Consider the following 23,240-nt stretch of genomic DNA (forward strand, 5'->3'; position numbering starts at 1 on the left):
TATCACATTCTTTTTATTTGGAACATTATAGTCACAAACTAAAAGCTAATATTTGCAAATGAATTATTAAATGTATCTACAATGGTATAATAAACAGTAGTTTAAAAACATTACCTAAATATATATATATATATATATATATATATATATTTTACAATTTAACAGTAGCATCACCTTTCTATGAAATACTAAACTGAAGGATTGTAAATAGTTGTTATTGTCATTTTAAGAATTTAACTGTATAATGTATACTTTTTTATTATTAATTTTTTTCTATGAATACAGCCTTTCATGCTAACATGGCATTAGAAAGGTAAATAAACAGTAGTGACTGGCATTTTGGCTGTGGTAAAGGTATGGTAAAGTAACTCTCTCTCTACTTACATACTTTAGCATTTGGGGTCTATATGTGCAGTTAAGAATTGGTGTTACGATCACTGGCAATATGATCACTTGATGAATTTATTGAAGATTTTAGTGTGACAGCAGATGTTGTTTAGGCTGCAGCTGGCTTTCATACTCCCAGAGCTTAGTTTGCCCTAACGCAGGTGGTTCCTGTTTCATTAGTGTCGTTAAGGCCAGAAACATATGCAAATGCAGATGTGAATGCTTGGCCAATGAATTGCAAGTGTGCTCTATCATTGTGCAGACTTAACGTGTCTTTCTGCATTCTGTGGCGGTAGCAAACCTCAAATTTACTCTTATGCATAGCGCCGCTTGCGTCAATGCGAAGAATGCAGTGCATACTTTCCTATGAATTAGTTAGTTAGTTCACTCAAAGATAAAAATAGTATCATCATTCACTCACCCTCATGTCGTTCCAAACCCGTAAGACTTCCTTTTATCTTCGGCACACAAATGAAGATATTTTTTTATGAAAACTGAGAGCTTTCTGTCCCTCCATTGACAGCAACACAACTAGAACTTTGATGCTTCTAAAAGTTCATAAAGAAATCGTAAAACTAATCCATTTGAATTGAGTGGTTTAGTCCAAATTTTCTGAAGAGGATCGATCGCTTTATATGATGAACAGATTTAATTTATGCTTTTATTCACAAATGAACTTTCATCTACTCACACATCAGTTGTGATAAACGGAAGCTCAAGCATGTTCGCTTGATGTGCAAGAACCAATGAGGTTCATTCTCCTGTTACGCAGCACGTTTGAGCTTCAGCAAGAACCAATGAGGTTCATTCTCCTGTTACGCAGCACGTTTGAGCTTCAGCAAGAACCAATGAGGTTCATTCTCCTGTTACGCAGCACGTTTGAGCTTCAGCAAGAACCAATGAGGTTCATTCTCCTGTTACGCAGCACGTTTGAACTTCATCAAGACGTTTGTTCTCAAGCGTCAAGTAGGTTCGGTTGAGTTTCCGTTTGTGTTCACTGATCATTGTTTATATGTGAATAAAAGCCTAAATTAAATCTGTTCATCATATAAAGCGATCCATGTCTCTTCAGAAAATTTGGACTAATCCGCTCGATTCAGATGGATTACCATCTCTTTATTCACAAATATCTTCATTTGTGTGCTGAAGATGAACTGAAGTCTTACGGTTTTGGAACAAAATGAGGGTGAGAAATGAATGACCGACTTTTCATTTTTGGGTGACGTCACAGGGTCACCCGGTCAGTGACAAATATCAGCGTCTATGATAAATGCAAGGAAAAATAGTTTACAATAAGAGCAATTTTAGAGGTTGAAGAACTGTACTCTTTGTATCCATGTTAGATGCATATTGTTCTTAAAAACTTTAGTAAAACTTTACAATAAGGTTCCAATAGTTAACTTCATTTCAGCATTTATCTTATTATTTAATTAACTTAAGCTAACACATATATGGTTCCTAAACTTTTTTGCTGGCTGAACCCCTAACACCTGAAATATTTACTCGAAGTACCTCCTGAGAGTTAATATTTCAATAATTTAACGACACATTCACAAGCTTACAGTTCTCTGATGTCGGTTAATGGTCGCATGGCATGCAAGTAAATATTTATTTTATTTGTGCATGTGTGTTTTATTTTGACTTTGTAGCCAGACTTTAAAGTAGACTCAAACCTGTTTTTAGTGTATCAGTCCACATTCACGAATGCTTGTGAAACTCAGCATTAACTAATGTTAACTTATGGGACATTATTGTAAAGGGTTACCAAAACTAAATACCATTTACAAGAAATGTTTCAACTGAACGACTTTAAAAGTTACATGTGGTGTAACCGTCAAGTAAAATGTAAAAACATTATGTAAAATCATTATCAATCATTATTTTCACAAATGTTTGCTCATTGCTCTGACAGGTAATGTTTGCTCATATGCTGAAAAGAAGAACAAGCAGGAACAAACTTGTTTTTGTCCTGTGTAGTTTTACCTTACAAGAAACAACAACCTAACTATGTGACCAAAAAACTAAACGAGATGCACCTTGCCCAGTTATGATTGTTTGCGATGTGCGGTCTGAAATAAAACAATAAAAAAACTGTTGCTTTTGTTTTTCCTCAGACACCATGCGCACCTTGATGTCTCTTTGTGACCCGTGTCAGTGATTTTATTATCACTGATCCACCGCCTCTGCCTTGGTTGTCCTTGTGAGCAACCTTCATCCAGAGAGGGCTTCTGGGTACCTCCATGGCGGGGGAAAAGGGTCGTCGCAGCGTCATGGATATCAAGCGCCTGGCGGGGCTGCTCCAGCGTGGAGCCGGGCGATTGCTGGTCATCGACAGTCGGACTTTCTCGGAGTACAACGCCTCGCATGTGTACGGTGCCGTCAACGTCTGCTGTTCCAAACTGGTCAAGAGGAGGCTTCAGCAGGACAAGGTGTCAGTTACCGAGCTCCTCCAACCCAACGGAAAGGTCAAGGTATCAAGTGTGTGTTTGGGAGAATGTGTGGATAGTTTACGTAATCAAGGAATTGGGGAACTATCGGTGACATTGATGTCTGTACGCGGACAGCTGCGAGCCTTTGAAGGGTTCAGTTTACAATGCTGTTCGTTTTGTGTGGACTTCACAACCATGTCGCTTCACAATATTATAATGAACTAATGTTTACTTGTGAACACCCATTAAAGAGTCCCTGCTTTTGGCGCCAACTTGCAACATCTGCAGGCAAATTCATATGCACATATAGTATTTGACACTTCCTTATGTAAAATGATTTTGTAATTAGGTGTAGTAGTCAACAGTCAGTATGAAGTCGAAGAAAATGTTTGAGATCACAAATCAGGAACTACCCTTGATCTTCCCAGATTGCTCATTTCTAAATTTGGAGGACCACTGTAGGTTTATTGGTTATCAGAGGCTCTGAAATTGGAGACTTGAGTTTTCCATGACTTCTACATCGAATATGACATCATTTTTCCCGCCCGACTGGCATGCCAAGTCTTTATATTTTTAGGCACTCTGTGAAACTGACAGAACTCTTAGGGGGAAATCCAACCACCGACAGATGTCACGTAAAACTTCATGCCATTACTGATGAGGTCAATGGCGAAAACTGATCCGCCTTTATTGCTCACCTCGCTTTCCGGAAAAATTATGCTGCATAGGGAATGCAGTGAAATTTTATGTCACACCAGCGATGAACACTGAAAGCAAATTCATGGTCTCAAAGCCACCATAACACAACACCCTTTTTTTGAAGGCATAGATAAAGCTTGCCTTTTTGATTGTTGGTTCATGAAATCAATTTTGTCAGTTCCTCATATTCAGGTTCACGAATGAGTGACCGACCTGTCATGCATGCAGTCTTTTCCGGTTTGGCTTGCAATTAGAAGGTTTGCAAGCTCTTTGTAACCCATTTCAACTGTTTTTTTTAGATGCAAGTTTTTTGTCCCATCTATTAATTTACACAATTCACACTTACAATGACTTGAATACACCTCTTCTATGATTAAGCATGTTTTTCATTTCAGAATTTAAATTCATTTTGATATTTTTTGGGTGTAATTGAAGACACTAAATTGTCTGTAGGTGTAAATGAGAGTGTAAATGTCCGTGTATGAGACCCTGTGATGGACTGGCCATCCGTCCAGTGTCCCCTGCCAGTAGCTGAAGATGCTGGGATGGATGGATGGATGGATGGATGGATGGATGGATGGATGGATGGATTTATTTTCTGGGTGGCAAAAACTGAGAAATGTCATGGCGATACAACTGTCCTGATACAATAATGAAGAAAAAAAAGCCTCATTAAAAGGATGAAATTGTTGACAGGAAAACTATATTAAGTAGCTTGGAATAATCCTCTATTATTAGGCTATTTCTTTAAAAAGCAACAACAACAATATTTGAACAAAGAATAATGTAGAAAACATAAAACAGGAAATTAGATGCCTTGAAAAATATATTTAAAAATGTTTTTGAAAAAAATGATTAAGATTTCAAGGTGTGAGTAAATATTTTGTTATATTTGACATTTTTGGGGTCATGGTTTTTCATAACCATTTGAAACCAACATGAATACAAAAGGTCTGTTTCTAAGAATTTGGCAAATGCGTTTTAAACTACATTTAATGTATATAGATTATTTAGATTATGTCATATGATTTAACTATTCGGAATCTCTTGATATTTTGGGTACTTCTTCAAAATATGTTTCATATGTTTTAGTATGGTGCTGGCACTGAGCATGTCAGCTCTGGGCCTTTGTGTGCTATTTGTTTCCAAAAAAAATAGGCACTTTGATTCAGATTTTCTGGCCAAAACCAGTTCCATCTGAACTTAACAGAGTGGCACTGTTTTCTTGGGTCACTCTTTCGCTGCATTCCCTATTTCTTTCCACTGCCGAGCCTAGAGGCTGTGTGGCTTTTATTATCTCCCTCAGTAAAGAGGATAACACTTGTGATTAATGCAAGTCCTGGATAAAGCTGGAGCTATCTGGGTGTAAGTGGGGGGAGGTGGGCTGGGGGACGAATTCAGGAAACTCTTTGTTATTGGATGAGCATGACATCATAATCTTTAGTGTGGCCACTGACAGAGCGCTAGCTGAGCACGTGCAAATCGTCTACGCGACTAGCGCTGGATCCAGACAAAACCCTACCCCCTACATCCCCCCCACTGCTTTGGACAGCTGCCATTGCCAGAAGTTGTGGCATCAATGTGTGAGCTGAAAGTAACGACATCACCGCAACCAAAGGCCACCAGTGTGGTCCATTGTGAGCGTGAATAAAGGAAGGAAGTGAAAGAGGGTATAAATGGATGGGTAGCACACATCCACACTGAGATAATGCCCGAGGTCCCCCATGGCTCTGTGTTCGGCCCATTTCAGATTACATCAGCGGAAGGCACCATATGCGCCAATTGCCTGGCCTGCATTGTAAATGGGTCAGTGTTAAGTGCAGAAGATAGAGTGCAATGGTACAGAAGCAGGTCTTCCTTTGCAGCCACGAACAGTCTTGGCTTATGGTAATCTGTGCTGCTGAATGTTCCATTGAGCTGGTACTGACAGATGGCTATGTGGTCGCCCAGAGCGAAGACAGCCGAATAGGCAGATCTGAAGGATGTACAGATTGAACAATGGCCTAAGAAAGGAAGGTTATTATCCAGGCCTTTATCTTGCACTCTTTGTAGAACATCACCTTTTCAAAATTTCACATGTAGACACTAATACATTTTTCTATTTTCTAACGAAAACATCAATGATGTTTTTCCATGCAAAACTCACCGCCAGGTTAATGGCTAAAACAAATGTGCCCACTCCCAAGTCTCAATGAGATTCTGGCACCAAGGATACATGGGTTCTTCCTTCGACACATTGAACTGAATGGAATCAACATTGAACTGACCTGAGTGGAATAATTACACTAATGCATTCTATAGAGCAGCTTATAACTTCATAATTGATGAACTGGTGCATTGACACAATTATTGAACTGATTTGAAATAACACTGAATAAACTCTAAAGAGCTGCTTTACTGCTACATTGATTAATTTTGCAACATTAACAATGTTATTTTCCTGTTTATTAATGTGAAGCTGCTTTGAATCATTTTGTGTTGTATAAAATGCTAAATGCTTAAATGTGACTTGACTTGAGCGATATGTATGCTAAAATATATGCAACATCTGAAATCACATCAACATACTAAAAAGCAGTAAGTAGCGTCCTATACTGTAGCTTCCTAAACATATATTTTCATGTGAAAATTGACTCCAACATTGTTGACTATGTCCTGGTCCACTGAACATGTAAAAGTACAGAGGACATACTTGTCAACAAGTTAAATTATAATAAATGAGCCAGAGAGCTGAATGGCACGGGTCAATGGTCTCAAGATATATGTATCCACACAGGCCCCCGACAGGTGATATAAATAGTAATTGAACGTGCCATTTTTTAAATTCTGCTGATGTCACAGCATGCAAACGATCTGAATATGTTACAGATCTCTGCAGTGACCTTGGGAACATCCTGTGGATCTTGGAAAATGTAGCTATTTGACATGCTCGTCTTTGTGGGTGACACCTAACTATTACTGAACCTCTCTATTGCTTGGTTTAGTAATAAGTGAGTACCTAATTATAAGCCCACAGCACTGGCTGATGGGATTTTCGAGGTGTATCCGGCTATTCTCTGAATAGCATACTACCAATATACTACTATTTTATATATTAATTACCATAATATTTTTTATATTCCTTCAGTATGCAATAATATGTACTGTATACTATTTGCATTGAGTCAATTTCTGTATGTGTGGAATACCTGAATAAACTATATTTTTGGTTGCACTTTATTTTACAGTACGTGTACTTAGTGTACTTAGTTTAGAAAGGACTGGCTAATATAAGGTAACTACATGGGTTAAGGTTAGGTTTAAGGGTAGCATCAGGGTTAGTACCCAGTTATTTCCTCGTTATTACTATAATAAGTACATAGTATGTACATGGAGAACAGGACTATAAAATAAAGTGCTACCATATATATATTTTTAAATATTACAGTTCCAATTTCATCTTATCAATCTTATCTGAGTGAAATATCACATAAAAATAATAAATGCATAAAATAATAAATATACATTATACTGTATATTATATATTAATTTTCTGAATAATAGATATTATTCAGTACATATATTTATTTTATTAAATCATTAATAAATAAAACAAAATATTATACATTATACAGTACACATTATATATATATATATATATTTTTTTTTTTCAAAATAATTAATAATTAAAATAATAGATATTATACATAAGACAATATATGTTATGTATTGCCTAAAAAATATACATTATACATGGCATTTCATATTTTAAATATTCAGCACACTGCAATAAATATCAGTGCACTCGAGTTGACCTTACTTTTCCAGTGTGAAATATGAGCTGTCAAATCTTTCTCTGTCGACCTGTGAGATGTTTTTACTTAGAATTTTACACAAAATTAGATTTTTAAAAATAAAAAAAACCTTTAAATTTCAGAGAAAACTGGACATCACTTTGTACATTAATAATATGCCTGTCATTTTGATGTTGAACCGAAGGACTTATAAGTAAAAAAGCAGTTGACAACAAAGTCAAATGTGTAAATGTGGCAGCATTCGTGTTTGCCCTATAGGTGACCCAGGCTTCAGCAGGCCTTCACGGGAGCCCATGCTTCTAAAAGACCATAATCCCCAGGTGATGATGTCATGTCTGGATTTAGCTTTCATCCAATTAAGGTGGAACACCTTGTACCGAAGCGGGAGGGGCCTGTGGGAGACGGGCAGGATGAAGAGGACGGAGGCTTAGGCCTAGTTTCTCACTATCCCCTGTCAATCAATAGCCTCAGTTTAATACCTTATCTAACAGCTAAGCTTCACTTGCATAATCGGTCAAGGTAAATGAAGAACGATAGGTGTAAACATATTCCAGGCCCTTTAAAACCAGGACTATGGTGCTATTATTTAACTTTCTCAGTCAGCAAAGTTGGGCTGGCAGGGAAAGCTTGGTACTCTTCCACCGAGTCCGACCTTCGGCAGGTGACATCACCTTTTAGGCACATTGCCAAGTTGACGATGTTGTGGTGTACACACGCCGACTTTCGTTTTCTTTCACATACACCTTCTCACCTTACTTACTTTTAGAGACGCTTTGCATTTGCAAGGTTCACTAGTTGTGCTATGGATTTGAATTAAAGGATCAATATACTGTGCTGTGAAGTCAATATATCAATTTCACAAATGGAAATATGACAACTGACTGAAGTCCATTAATGTGGTAAACTTTTAAAATCAGGTCAGTGCTGTTTACAATAAAGGCTAAGGTTAAGGATAATTTGACCTTTTATTTAAAAACAAAGATGGTGTTTTCTTTTTATGAACTGGACAACTGATGTTTATTTAACTGATGGACGATAACTATGAAGTTTTAATAACTGTTCTAATTTGGTAAGAATAGGGAAGTCTAGTCCACACCACAACTTTAACAATAACAACTCAGAAAAATAATGTCATTGGAATCACAATCACAAAATGTTTTTAGAATATATATATATATATATATATATATATATATATGTATATTATACAACTTATAATAAATAGAACATTATCGTCCATTGGTGTGAATGCTAATTATTGTTATAGTTATCTTTATAGTTTATCGTTCTTGGTGTGAAGACCCGACTCAAAAAATTATTCATTCACAAGTCAGACAAGTGACTAAGTCGACATTTATGTGATGTATGGGAGTCGGCATCGACTAGTCACTGATGACGTCATTAATGAACAAATAAGCCAGAACCGAGACTCAAACGCGGGTTGCCTTGTTGGTAGCGCGGTGTCATAAGCCATAGCTGTGCACAAGACAACCCGCGTTCGAGTCTCGGCTCGAGGTTCAGGCTTATTTGTTGAGCTATTGCTCCTACACAACAGCTTATTTTTATCAGTTCTTTTGTCTTTGGGTCATCATTTTTCTTACAGATTTCAGCTCGTTCTAAATCAGATACAGATAAAGTAGCACAGTAAATATATTTAGCACAGTAAAGCATTTATATGAATGCAAAATTAATTAATTACACATTAGTGAGAGAGTGATTGTGCATGAATTATTTATACCTGGCAGCTTCTCTCTACTAATAGTAAAGCTGTGGGGTTTATTTACTGAGAAATATACGCTAGAACTTTTCCGTTTCTAAGCTATTTTATTGATAAATCACGTTTCTGCACTACTGCACTATTTCTGTGTGTGCGCGATCTGCACGTTATGTGCGAAGCGACTGTCTGCATGTGTGTGCGTTACAAGGCAGCTGCGCATTAGTTTAGAATGGCGATTAACTTGCGTGTACAATAAGCTGTTTAAAACGTGCATTCACCCGATAAATTTTGAGCGTCCAGATGGTATAATCAAACATATCTTGCGGAGCACACTCACAGTATGCATTTATTTGTCATTTTAACTGTTTGGAAATAGAGCGTAAAAGTGTACGCTATTTCTTATCCTGTTGCGCCCTCTATAGGCCATGATCTGCGACTAGTCGACATCAAAAGACTTCCAGTGGTCCAAGAGCTCAAATATTTGGGAATAATAATAGATTCACGTCTTTCATTTAAAACACAGGTAAAAAAGGTCATAAATAGAATCAAATTTAATTTGGCAAATTTCAGACACATTAGGAATAATTTAACTACACAGGCCTCAATGCTATACATTAATGCTATGATTTTATCACATATGAATTACTGTCTTACCAGTTGGACACAGACAGGTCGAACCACATTACGACCAGTTGAAATACTTTATAAACGAGCCTTGAAAACGTTAGATAAAAAGTCCAATTCATATCACCATTGTAAAATTTTAATTAAATATGATCTTTTAAATTGGGAAAACATGATTAAGTTTGCTGATATCTTACTTGTATATAAAATTTTTCATGGTATGGCCCCCCCTCCGCTCAATAAATTCATCCAACAAAATCTAAACGCATCCACTAGAGCGTCTACAAGAGGGGATTGTAAAATACCATGTAGAAAAAGTAGTTTTGGACAGTCAGCTTTCTCTTTTCGAGCAGCTCATACATGGAATACCATACCCACAGAACTAAGGAACAACACATCTATTAAATCATTTTCCAAATCCATAAAACATTGGTTATTGTCAAATCAAATATGCTGCCATAATACAGAATAATATATTTGCATTCATTGTTATAGTGGTGTCTCTGTGTGTGCATATATGTTGTTGATGTATTCAAATGTGTGTCTATTCACTTTGATCTGTGTCTACTGTGTATGACACTTGTCTTTGTTTTTTTGTTTTTGTTTTTTTTTCTTTCTGTTTTTTGATTAATCTGCCAGTTGTCCAGATCGCGAATAGTAGTGTTATTCGTATTTATTTTTATCTAAAGCTTTCTTATTGATATGTATTTATTGTATTGTTATAGTATATTTATTGTTTTTCTCTTAACCATCAACCTGCTAGGGACTGCAGATGAAAATTAGCCTGTATGGCTAAATCTGGCACATTTACATTTTGGACTTCGTCCTCATGTTGATTAATGTGCGTTGTCCCTTTTAAATAAAAATAAATAAATCAAATCAAATCAAGCTTAAAGGTGCTGTATGTAAGTTTGTGGCTGTACTATAGCATACAAATACCATAAAATGTTTGCAGATAATTTGGAAACATGCTGAGTTCACATAATCGTTTCTCTGAAGAACAATGATACAGCCAGTTATTTTACTTTGAAATGTGCGTTCCATGTCAGAATGTCTGTTTTTGTTTTGGTCTGTGCGATATCGCACGCTGCCAATTTACCCAATAGTATTTCGCCACCACAGGTTGCCTGTTACCACATTCATTTCTGTCCTTCTAAAAAAAATACGTTTCTCGTGAACTCGCTGAGGAATGCTTGAACTATTGAATTGAAAGATTTTCAGTGAATAGCAACTTAATTGTAAGTTTCTTACACAGTCTTATGGGCCACATTATGATATTTTGGAGGGCTTGAAAGCTTCATTCCCTGTTTATTGCAAATGGATAGAAAAATTCCGTAGTCATACTTGGCTTATTTAATTGCTTTTTCTTTTTTTGTGACTAAAGTCATTGGAAATCACAATGGAGTGGTGACCAATATAACCAAATGCATTCATATTAATCGTCTATATTGTTGGTGTTTTCGCTTCCTGCATGACTTTCCTCTTCCCATCCCCTCTTTTTTTGCTCCTCCATCTTTCCTCATCTTCTTCCTCTGTCACTGGCCTCATTCGGTCTCCCCTCCTCTCTTTCTGTTTTCTCCAGTAGTGCTCCAGTACAGTAGTGAGTCATTCTGCAGCGGCTCTGGCTGATGGTCATGTGATCAAAAACTGCCTGACAACATTGAGACAGCCGGGCTCGCGTGCAGCCACACACAGCTTCACACTCCTGCTGCATCGCAAACACCCCCACACACACATAAGCGCATCACAAAGCGCATGCACTCCCATTCGGGTATAACGCACTAGTGCACACGCTAAAGCCTCGCAGTCACAGCCGACACTTTTTGTGCGAAATGCGTGTCATTTGGAGCAGGAATAGAATGATACCACACTTTTGCTCTTGATTCTTACATGTTTGTCTGTACCATATTAATGCACATTAAAAAGCTGGGGCCTTTCGTGAAAATGCACTTTAATAATCACTGTCATAGTACAGTGATTGAGCGATTTATCGAACGGATTGATTAATTGGCCAATAAACATGCACGTCTGGCCAAAATGCTGTCTCCCCCTTGTGTCAGTTTCACAATAAATTGTCTGATGTATTAATAGTATACTGTTTATATTTATAGTATATCGCTCATACAAACATATTATTATAAATTTTGTATGTAATAATTGATAATATTGCATTATGATATTGTCAGTTCCACAACCCTACATCCTTATCAATATACATTATATATGTAAATATATATTATTAATGATATATCATTTGTATAATATATTATTCTAAAATACTGTTTAACTGCTCTACAGTAAATATTCTTAAAAGTAAAAAATAGTTGTAAATACTTCATTTTGTCTAATATATTATTAATTATCCACATTTTCATATATATAGTCAACAGAACAAGGAAACAGTATTTGTGTTTTATTTGTTTTTAATATTGCTATTTAGGTTTAATTAATTTTTATTCCAATTTTAGTTTTTATTTATTTCCATTTACTGTAATAATTTTAGTGCTTCAATTTAAATTTATTTCAGTTTAAAAAAGGCAACATTTAAAATTTTCGTAAAATGTAAGTTTTTCAACTAATATTTATATTTTATTTTATTTTAGCTTTATTAACATAAATGTTAGTTATAGTTAACGATATAGTTATTAATAATAACAACCCACATTTATATTTTTGTTAACTATATATATATATTGTATGTATGTATGTGTCTGTGTTTGTATTAAATAATATATTGTGTTTTATAATATATATTCACAATTCTTAGATGTTTATAATAAATATTATAAATAATAAATATCAAATATTGTAAATAGTTAATATTGTCTAATATATTATTAATTTTCTAATAACACATATAGTATTCATCATTGTCTAATTTTATGTATGTATGTATGTATGTATGTATGTATGTATGTATATTTTAATACATGTTTATGTAAACAATAATTTTCACAATATTCACTTTATATATTATTGTTGTATCTGTTGTGTCATTAATATTATTTGTATGTTACATTTGCTATAATGTCATCATGGCAGCCTAGCTATATTGTGAAAATTGTCAGATGCCCGTTTGCATTGCATTGCATCTATGACTTCTAACTGATATGTTCCTGTGTTTGTGCACTCAAGGTGGACCTGGCCCGCAGACAGGAGGTGGTGGTGTACGATCAGAGCACTAAGGACGCCGGTCAGCTTTCCAAAGACAGCTTCGTCCACATCCTCCTGAGCAAGCTGGACGGCACCTTCCACAGGGTGTCTCTGCTCACAGGTACAGAACATCAGCATTAACTGAGTCTTACGCTGAGGTCTGATCTGCAGGAGAGGGACTGGGATGTATCGGTTCTGGTTCATACCAGCAGATGGCGATTCTTACATCACAGATTCTCAAACACACTCCTGCGTTATGCTGTCATTTCCTCACATTTACTTTACACGTTCTCTCTCTCTCTCTCTCTCTCTCTCTCTCTCTCTCTCTCTCTCTCTCTCTCTCTCTCTCTCTGTCTCTCTCTCTCTCTTAATTTCCCTTTCGGCTCTGTCTTGTCTGAGTGTTTTTTTTTTTTTGTGTGCAAATGATGATTAATGTTGTGTGCTGACAGATTTTTTGTTATGTCATCATTTAAGGAATGCACACACTCGACTTGTCAAGTACTCGCATTGCACCATGTAGTTGGCTTGTAGAAACATTCATTGTTTTCAAATTGAGTTTTCATTTGCGTTGTTCCTTGACGTAGGCACCAACAAAATATACTCACCTAAATCCCCCCATTACCGGTGTTGTTTTTATTTCTATTTTACAGTTTTTATGCTTTAAACAATGCATCATGGTCATTTTATTTGTTGTGATTATAGTGCTCTGCATTTTTGTCGGACAAAACCTGGAAAATTAGCAACCCGGAGTTAGCATTTTAGCACTTCTTGTTCCATCGTCCTGTTGTCAATGGGTTTTTTAATTGGTTTTTGGTTAAATACCTGAAAGGTCTGTGGTGAACACAAGCTCAATATATTTTCACATTTTATTCTACACCGCCATCAAATACATCAGTAATGCACCATTGTGATTTTTTTAAAGCTGTTACGTGTCTTGAAAAAGGCAGTTGCTAACAAGTGGCTAAATGGGACTATAGAGGTTGTCTGAGACATTAAACATGATGAACTCATCTACTCACTAGTTCGCTTTCACAGCCTCTTTGTGTTATAATTCCACTCTTGCAAACTGTTCTAACTCAAACTTTCAGGGAATTATTATTTTTTTAAATAAAGACTGAAAGAGAGTTATGTGAAAATGGTGTAGTTCGTTCATAGCCTAACTTTAGCTTTCTACTTATGGTGATTGTATTTAGGCTTCATTAAAGTTGTGTTCATTTGTGAAGATCTTCATGATGAACAAAAAGTATAGGAATCATAAACATTTGTTGGTCACAGAGTTTATTTTCTGCAATAATCCAAAAGCCAATGGAAAAATCCTATTGGGTTTATGTCGAGGGAACCATGGTGATGCGAACATCGGGTTGGCCAAGAAAAATATGTCACAATGCTGCACTCTATTATTAATAAGATTCATTGAAAGTATTTTTTTTAAATAGGTGTTGAAGTTAGCTTTTTTTAAACCAATAATGAAACACAATTTTATGTACATACAAATTTTGTATTGATTTATTTTTGTGTTGAGTATGTTACTCAAATGCCGATCCTTATCTGCAAACCTCTGAGGAAAAGAGTAAAGGATCATGTAATGTAATGCTAAGTGCTTCCAAAATGTCTATGCACTGGTCTGACAGGAATCTCCTGCTGTCAATCAAATAATTATGTCATAATTCACAAAGGAGCTGCTAGTTGCCAAAGGCATGATTGTTAACCGCCATATGCAGAACAAACCTTAAGTAAACACTTCAGAAAGTTTTTACATCCCACAAATACATGATATGGAAATCATGGAGGGGTCTGAAATTGTCATCGTAGGTGCATGTCCACTGTGAGAGACATAATCTAAAAAAAAAAATCCAGAAATCACAATATATGATTTTTTAACTATTTATTTGTATGATACAGCTGCAAATAAGTATTTGAACACCTGTCTATCAGCTAGAATTCTGACCCTCAAAGACCTGTTAGTCTGCCATTAAAATGTCCACCTCCACTCCATTTATTATCCTAAATTAGATGCACCTGTTTGAGGTCGTTAGCTGCATAAAGACACCTGTCCACCTCATACAATCAGTAAGAATCCAACTACTAACATGGCCAAGACCAAAGAGCTGTCCAAAGACACTAGAGACAAAATTGTACACCTCCACAAGGCTGGAAAGGGCTACGGGGAAATTGCCAAGCAGCTTGGTAAAAAAAGGTCCACTGTTGGAGCAATCATTAGAAAATGGAAGAAGCTAAACATGACTGTCAATCTCCCTCGGACTGGGGCTCCATGCAAGATCTCACCTCGTGGGGTCTCAATGATCCTAAGAAAGGTGAGAAATCAGCCCAGAACTACACGGGAGGAGCTGGTCAATGACCTGAAAAGAGCTGGGACCACCGTTTCCAAGGTTACTGTTGGTAATACACTAAGACGTCATGGTTTGAAATCATGCATGGCACGGAAGGTTCCCCTGCTTAAACCAGCACATGTCAAGGCCCGTCTTAAGTTTGCCAATGACCATTTGGATGATCCAGAGGAGTCATGGGAGAAAGTCATGTGGTCAGATGAGACCAAAATAGAACTTTTTGGTCATAATTCCACTAAACGTGTTTGGAGGAAGAAGAATGATGAGTACCATCCCAAGAACACCATCCCTACTGTGAAGCATGGGGGTGGTAGCATCATGCTTTGGGGGTGTTTTTCTGCACATGGGACAGGGCGACTGCACTGTATTAAGGAGAGGATGACCGGGGCCATGTATTGCGAGATTTTGGGGAACAACCTCCTTCCCTCAGTTAGAGCATTGAAGATGGGTCGAGGCTGGGTCTTCCAACATGACAATGACCCGAAGCACACAGCCAGGATAACCAAGGAGTGGCTCTGTAAGAAGCATATCAAGGTTCTGGCGTGGCCTAGCCAGTCTCCAGACCTAAACCCAATAGAGAATCTTTGGAGGGAGCTCAAACTCGGTGTTTCTCAGCGACAGCCCAGAAACCTGACTGATCTAGAGAAGATCTGTGTGGAGGAGTGGGCCAAAATCCCTCCTGCAGTGTGTGCAAACCTGGTGAAAAACTACAGGAAACGTTTGACCTCTGTAATTGCAAACAAAGGCTACTGTACCAAATATTAACATTGATTTTCTCAGGTGTTCAAATACTTATTTGCAGCTGTATCATACAAATAAATATTTAAAAAATCATACATTGTGATTTCTGGATTTTTTTTTTAGATTATGTCTCTCACAGTGGACATGCACCTACGATGACAATTTCAGACCCCTCCATGATTTCTAAGTGGGAGAACTTGCAAAATAGCAGGGTGTTCAAATACTTATTTTCCTCACTGTAATTATTATTTTTGGTTAATAGCGACTGTCACAGCAAAGTTTGTCCCTCAAAGTGATGAGTCTGTAGAAACCCTCAGAGTAGGCAGTTTTCTGCGTGAAGCAAGCTTATGTTTTTTTCTTCTTTCTCTCGCTTATTATTAAGCTGCATGATCCAAATATGTCAGCAGTGAAAAGAAGCTCAAATTTATTTCAGTCAGGATTTGGGGAAATATCACCACTTCTGCAAATCTTTGATTATGTGGCTGCTTGTGCTGAAGCGTCTGTCACTTTTAAAGCTTAAGTCCCATTTAGTGTTTTTCGGTAAGCTTCTGCCACCTTAAATTAGAAGTGTCACTCATGACATGGAAACTTAACACGGCCATCACTGAAGCTGAAACAGCACAACCTCGATTTTTAAAAAACGCATTCCTCATCTTTGCTAAGGCAAGCATCACTATACACCATTGCTCAACCACTGCAAATATAGGAATATTGCTGTGTTAGGGACATGAAATATGAAGTGTTTTTCAGAATTCATGCTTGTATTATCATTTTCAGACTCTGAAAATAGTTCTTTGTGTACATGAGGCCAGGAAAGAAGACGTCATTCTTTTATTAAGACCATATTAAGACAATTTGAATGACAAATGGCTCTTGGCGGCCTTTGATAAACATTAAAGGACAGCTCTAGAGGAGATGATGTAATGTTTCTGGATGTATTCAGTCCAGTACATGCAGTATTATATTAACTTTATGTGTGTTTCATGTGATCTGGATTTTGTATCGACTCGTTTTCATTTAGCATATACAATACTGTGAAAAAGTCTTAGGCACGTTAGTATTTTCACCAAACGCAAATGGTTTTAAGCCAGTTATTTGTTATATATTAACAAACTGACGCTGCCAGTTATATATCTTTTCCTGTAGTGTGTCAGTAGGAAATATCAGTTTACCTTTCCAAACATTCCTTTTGCCATTAATTGTAATAATCCAGTGAGATTTTTGTATGCACAAGTAGTCTGACAACTTGTTTCCACCACAGAATAAAAAATAAAAAAGGTAGTTGCGACTTTTTATCTCACAATTCTGACTTTTTATCTCAGAATTGCATGATATAAAGTCACAATTGTGTTATATAGTCAGAATTGTGTGATATAAAGTCACAATTTCAAGAAATAAACTCGCAATTCAAATTTTTTTCTCAGAATTGCGATTCTGACTTTATATTATGCATTTCTGCCTTTATATCTCGCAATTGTGAGATAAAAAGTCGCAATTATCTTTTAAAATGTTTTATTCTGTGCCATTAACAAGCTTCCAGTATGCTGAAAATAGAGATCTGATCTCGCTATCATTTGAATCTGTCTGTGATTACATGAAGAAACAGAAAAAACTGAGACTAAATCTAAAAAACTGTTGCAACGTCTCCAAGACGCTTACCTGCAAAGCTACCTGAAAAACTGTGTGCAAGTGTACCAAGGACAAAAGCTGTTTTAAACACAAAGGACGGTCACACCAAATATTGATTTGATTTAGTTAATAGAAGTTAATTGATAAATAAAAATCTATTTTTGAAAGCATCCTCACTTTACGACATTTTTACACAAGTACCTAAAACTTTTCACAGTAGCTTGCGGCTTAAGTGTGGAGCACCGTTGTACAAATGATTGATCATTAATGGAGCTGCGGCCTATGAAGAGTTTTTCAGATCATTGATAATTCTACTGTTAGGATGCCAACCTAAGAAGCCACCTATGAAGAGAGACACCCTGCACACTAGGGCTTGAAACAGAGCTACAGAGTTATGCAACTATGTTTTTGGTTTAGCAGCAGATTAGATCAGGTGTTATGATCGGAATAGTGATGATTGTAAATGATAGACTCTAAATGAACAGGAAGTTTATGACCATTTCCTGTTTCCTGCCAAAATGCTATCTGGATTAGAGTGTCGATTATGCACAAATCAACTTTAAACTCCCTCAAAACACATGCAGACTGATGCAACAGAAAGCAAGGGATGGTTTCATTGTTTGATAATACTATTCCAAATAGATTTCACCAAATTTTACCACTTTACGTAAAAAATAGAAAAAATAAAAAAATAAATTTTTGAGTGGTTCTTAAAGAAGTTTGTCTAGCAGCTGTTGTGAAATCTTGGTCAGTGAACCTTACAGATGCATTGTATGAAAAATATCAATGTACCATAAATTTTATCTGAAAAGCTACCATAATTTTGGCACATTTTAGGCACAGTTTGACATTTCAGGCACTGTGAAGCATTAGAGCAAAGAAACCGTAGGTGTTTAGTGTGCTAGCCTACATGGCCATGTTTATAGAGTAATGGAAATGGAGGATAACGTGAAATATGTCGTCTGCTTTTAGCTTATTGAAAAGTATGGCATGGTGCAAGTCCACATCGCATGAGTGTCCAAATCGAAACTACCTTTACCTTACTGCATGGTTTAGCTCAGACTCCGTCTCGGTTTCCTTTCTGTGAACTTGTTTGTGGAGCATGTCACAAAAATGATCCAAAACTCAGCATATACTACTTGTCGCATAGTTTTTTTTTCTATATACATATAACATTCATATTGTTATATATATATATATAAAACAAAGATTGTTGTGAATAGAGAAAAAACAGAATAAACATATATATATATATATATATATATATATATATATATATATATATATATATATATATATATATATATATAATTTTATTCTGTTTTTTCTCTATTCACTGAAGATGCGTGATGCGACGATGTGTGAATCCTTATTTTCTGTTATTTATGCTGCTATTTGCGCATATAAAACTAAACCCATGAATTTTTTTTTATTTTTTTGTTTTTAATGGGTCACAGACACTTATAAATTCTAAATTATTTTAATCATTTACTTAATTTCATTTGTTGACTTTCATTTGTCGGTTAGAAAAAAATAAAAATAAATGAACATCCCTATTGTGAAGAAATTATAACACGTCTGAACCAGCTCTTTGGGTCCACCCGGTTGACTGTCATAAAGATTGTCTGTTGCCTGTTGAGTTGGCCTGCAGTTTCCTGTTAATGTGTGGCGATCACAGGTTCTTGGACTGAAATGTTATGCGTGCTGTTGTTGAATTTGATCTTCCATCTCCCTCCACAGGCATCTCATCCACGCTGTCCTTCTTATTGGAATGACACACACATTTACACACACGGAGTTCACAGCCTGAAGCTTTCACACCTTACCCACAGGGATGTGCTGCAGAACGCACGCGTGTGTCCTACAGATGTGCAATCACTCTCAATCTCGATAGCCTGTCGCCATCTGCCTTTGTTTTTCTATGCATGGTGGGACGTCAAGTCCACTGGGTCACCTATATGTGACCCTGGATCACAAAAGTCGCACGGGTATATTTGTAGCAATAGCCAACTATACATTGCATGGGTCAAAATGATTGATTTTTCTTTTATGCCAAAAATCATTAGGATATTAAGTAAAGATCATGTTCCATGAAGATATTTTGTAAATTTCCTACCGTAAATATATAAAACATTTATTTTTGTGTTTTTAAAGGTGTTGATCTTTAAAGGTGATTTTCTCAATGTTTAGGTTTTTTTGCACCCTCAGATTCCAGATTTTCAAATAGTTGTATCTCAGCCAAATATTGTCCAATCCTAACAAACCATACATCAATGGAAAGCTTATTTATTCAGTTTAAAAAAATTGACCCATGTGACTGGTTTTGTGGTCCAGAGTCACATATGCATTTGCATGTGTGTCATTTTCTCCAGGTATTACATGGGTCAATGACATCATACACATTTTTTGCTCTGTTAATTCATTATTTTTGGTATTAAAATATATTTTGATATTTTTGGGGTACTGTACATACAGTCTGATACAATTGTCCTGATATCATAACGAAGAAATATGAAACAAATTGAACTTCATGAAAAGAAAAATGTAAGTACAGTAGTTTGGCATAATTTATGGCTTTGGGGGGATTCACTACTTATTAAAATGTTAAAAATGTTGTCAAAAAATCTTAGTTATGTGGTATAACCAAAGACTATAGAAATATAGAAGACGCGTCACTCGTATTGTTTTGAATGGGGAAAAGTGTAACGCTCAATATGGCGGAATAAGTCCCGCCTCCTAAATAAGAGCCAATTGCCGATTGTTAATTGCTTGAGCTTATTTCATCCATTAGATCGAAGGATCTGAAAAAGCCCATATATATAACCAGCCATAGACCCTACCATCAAAGAAATCAGGACAGAAGTGGTTAAAAGTGGGCAAAACACATTTTATACACCAGGTGTAAACATAATTTGTCTCCCTCGTCTGCTTGTGGTCCGATCGACCATCTTAATACCAGGTGTAAACAAGGCCTCTGTGTCAATGTCAATAAGTCTTTTAAAATATCAGACAATTTGACCTTTTTATGACAAGCCAAGTTTAGTTCATATTGCAAAATGTCATGTGGTGCGACTCCCCAAAATCGTAATGATATTTATGATTTTACAATTAAAATGTTCATAAAAGATACTTTTACCTTGAAAATAGATTTAAAAGCTTTTGTGAGAATGATTAAGATATGTACAAGTAAATGTTTTGGTTTTTTTACCACATGACTTAAAGAAAAAACATTTTAATTAAATTTTTATTTTTATTTTTTAAATAGTGTAAAAGCTTTTCAAAATCGTATGAAACCAACATAATTTCAGAGAGTAAATTTCTAACTTGACACATATTTTAAACCTCCAGATGCTCTAAAATTGTCTGCTGCACAATTCCACTCAAAAGGGATGAATAAAATGTCCTCTGTACCACCAATAGTTAACGCAGCAAAAGTGGGAGGAATTCGGCAGAAAGTAGCAAATTATGCTCAATTAGAAGATGAAAGTTTTAGCTTGGCAGGGACCAGAGCGCGGCTGTTCCTTCCCCCTTTGTATTTAGCTGCTTTTTGAGCTGAATTCAGCTTTGTCTAACTCCCGGGCTTCTATTATGCAACTGGGCGTATCTTGCTGAAGTGTTTGTGCGTGTTCGCCAAAATGAGGTAATGAACAGGTGGTGACGCATTCGCTCTAAAACAATATCAATATATCCTTTCACTGTAAGCCTGCCCTCAACATTACGTTCTCTCTCAGACTCCAGACTCGCCACGGTCAGCCAAAGCTCCAGTTCTGCCGCCGTTTCTACGCCCAGTTGAGGTAAAGGACAGGAGGGCATTCATGATTTAAACCAGCACAGGAAAAGTCTGACAGACTTCTCTGGAAAAATGGTTCCTATTATATTTGCGTGACTTTTTACTGTTTTAAGCCAAGATTATGAAAGACAAGTCATATTTTTAGCCTAAACATTCAGCGTTCCAAGATGCATTTTTGAAACATAAATGTACAGTCAATCTTCCAACTCTGAAGTCAAGTTAATCGTGTCAATTAAACACTAACAAAAATGGCCCTAAATGAGATCCAGCTGTTGTTTTTTTACATGCATGCATTTAGCAGACGCTTTTATCCAGGAACAAAAGCAATTAGTCAAAGAGCCAATATAGCCTATAATGCCAGGTTTTTTAGACAACTAGAGTAGGAAGCCAACTAGAAAAGAGAATAAATACAGTTGAAGGGTAAGTCCCCCTGTAGTCAAAAATGTTATCCCTTAAAACTCATCTTTGATCACCAAAATTACATATTTAAAAGTTGTTTTTTTCTATGAAAAAATGTCTTCATGACTTAGAATAGCATGAATGTAACTCTACACCATTCCCTCATTTAGTATACGTCGTTCTATGAATATGCAAATGAGCCCCGCCTCCACTCACTCACTCCAGCTCAGAGATCCACTCGTTGATGATCTCACGTTGACCTGATTGGTTACAAGGTAGTTTATGACGTCAGAAACACCAGCGATTTCAAACTGCGTTTTTAAGGAGAAAATACTCAGCAATGGTGCTGACTTATGAATTTGCACTTGGTTTGTCTTAAAGCATATTAAAAACACCATATAGACATATAAACAACATTAAAAACTTGATTTTTACCACAGGGGAACTTTACATACATTAATACCTCCACTGGAATAGTGTTGAAATTTTTCCAGCATTTTTAAATAATTTTTGCTAAAACTTTAATAAATGTGAGTTCTTTAATTTTTTTTATAGGATTGTGCCCATGACGTGTTAATGTTACGAATATTTTTAAGGACAATTTGTGAAGAAAAATGGGCTAAATGTATTGTCGGCCAGATTCAAACTTACATTTTCCATATAAGCACCAAGGTTCAATATCTGTACTTTTAGAAGTTATTACAAATAAATGTAGAAACAAGAAATGTAAATGAAGCCTAAAATTGTGCAGCCTTTTTGAATTTTTGCCTGGTGGATGAAATGGGCAAAGAAATATATCTAGAGACAAGAATATTATAGACTTTGGGATGGGCTTTTTATGATTTGGGCCTGTAGAAATCACCTAGAAACCACCCAAAACACCCTAGCAACCACAAAGAATTTCTTCTGAAACCACCCAGGCGGCGAGTTTTGCACGAGCAAGCACCACTCATTTGCTCGAACAAATACCACATTTTCTTTAGAATAATTTATTTGTCAGATGCTTAAAGACGATGTGTCTTACATGAGGAATAGTGATCAAAGCAACATAATGTGAACATTTAAATCCTAGTCATAATAAGACATACCATCAAACAAATCTTGAATGAGTTTAGAAGGTTAACATCTAAAACATTGTCCTGTACTAGCAGCATGACTTCCTGTGTCGATGTAACTCGTGTCCATTATCGTCCCAGGGCAGCACGGGGATCAATGTTTCAATTGAAAAAGAGCCACTGTTGCCATTAGGATGAGGTAAGCTCTCGAGGGACGATCTTGGTGCTCTGTTATTTTCAACAAACACACACGTACACTCAAGTCTTTCTCTCGCTGTATGTCTTTCTGATTAGAGCATGTCTTTATTTTTAGTTCAGGCTCCTGTGGTCATCACATCTGGCGCCAGTCGCCTACTTGAACAGGCACACATGCACACGCCACAGATTCGCAAAGGTCAAAAAGATGACCTTTCAGTCTCCACCCTGTACCCTCGACATGCACATACACCACTTTGCGGTGTGAAGAAATGAGTAG

The 23,240-nt window shown here is 36.4% G+C and overlaps 1 protein-coding gene across 3 annotated transcripts in view; it reads left to right on the plus strand.

The window, feature by feature from the left end:
* The window catches only part of dusp8a (dual specificity phosphatase 8a), a 48,554-nt gene that overhangs the window by 10,167 nt on the left and 15,147 nt on the right, over positions 1 to 23,240 (plus strand). For all 3 annotated transcript variants that reach the window (XM_084095510.1, XM_084095511.1, XM_084095512.1), the window contains exons 2-3: positions 2,502 to 2,858; positions 12,786 to 12,924. In XM_084095510.1, coding sequence (XP_083951636.1) covers positions 2,628 to 2,858; positions 12,786 to 12,924 — 370 coding nt within the window. In that variant the 5' untranslated portion in view covers positions 2,502 to 2,627. The remainder of the gene's footprint in view (positions 1 to 2,501; positions 2,859 to 12,785; positions 12,925 to 23,240) is intronic.

The sequence above is a fragment of the Abramis brama genome, assembly GCF_963993115.1.
Source record: "Abramis brama genome assembly, chromosome: 20".
Classification (NCBI taxonomy): domain Eukaryota; kingdom Metazoa; phylum Chordata; class Actinopteri; order Cypriniformes; family Leuciscidae; genus Abramis; species Abramis brama.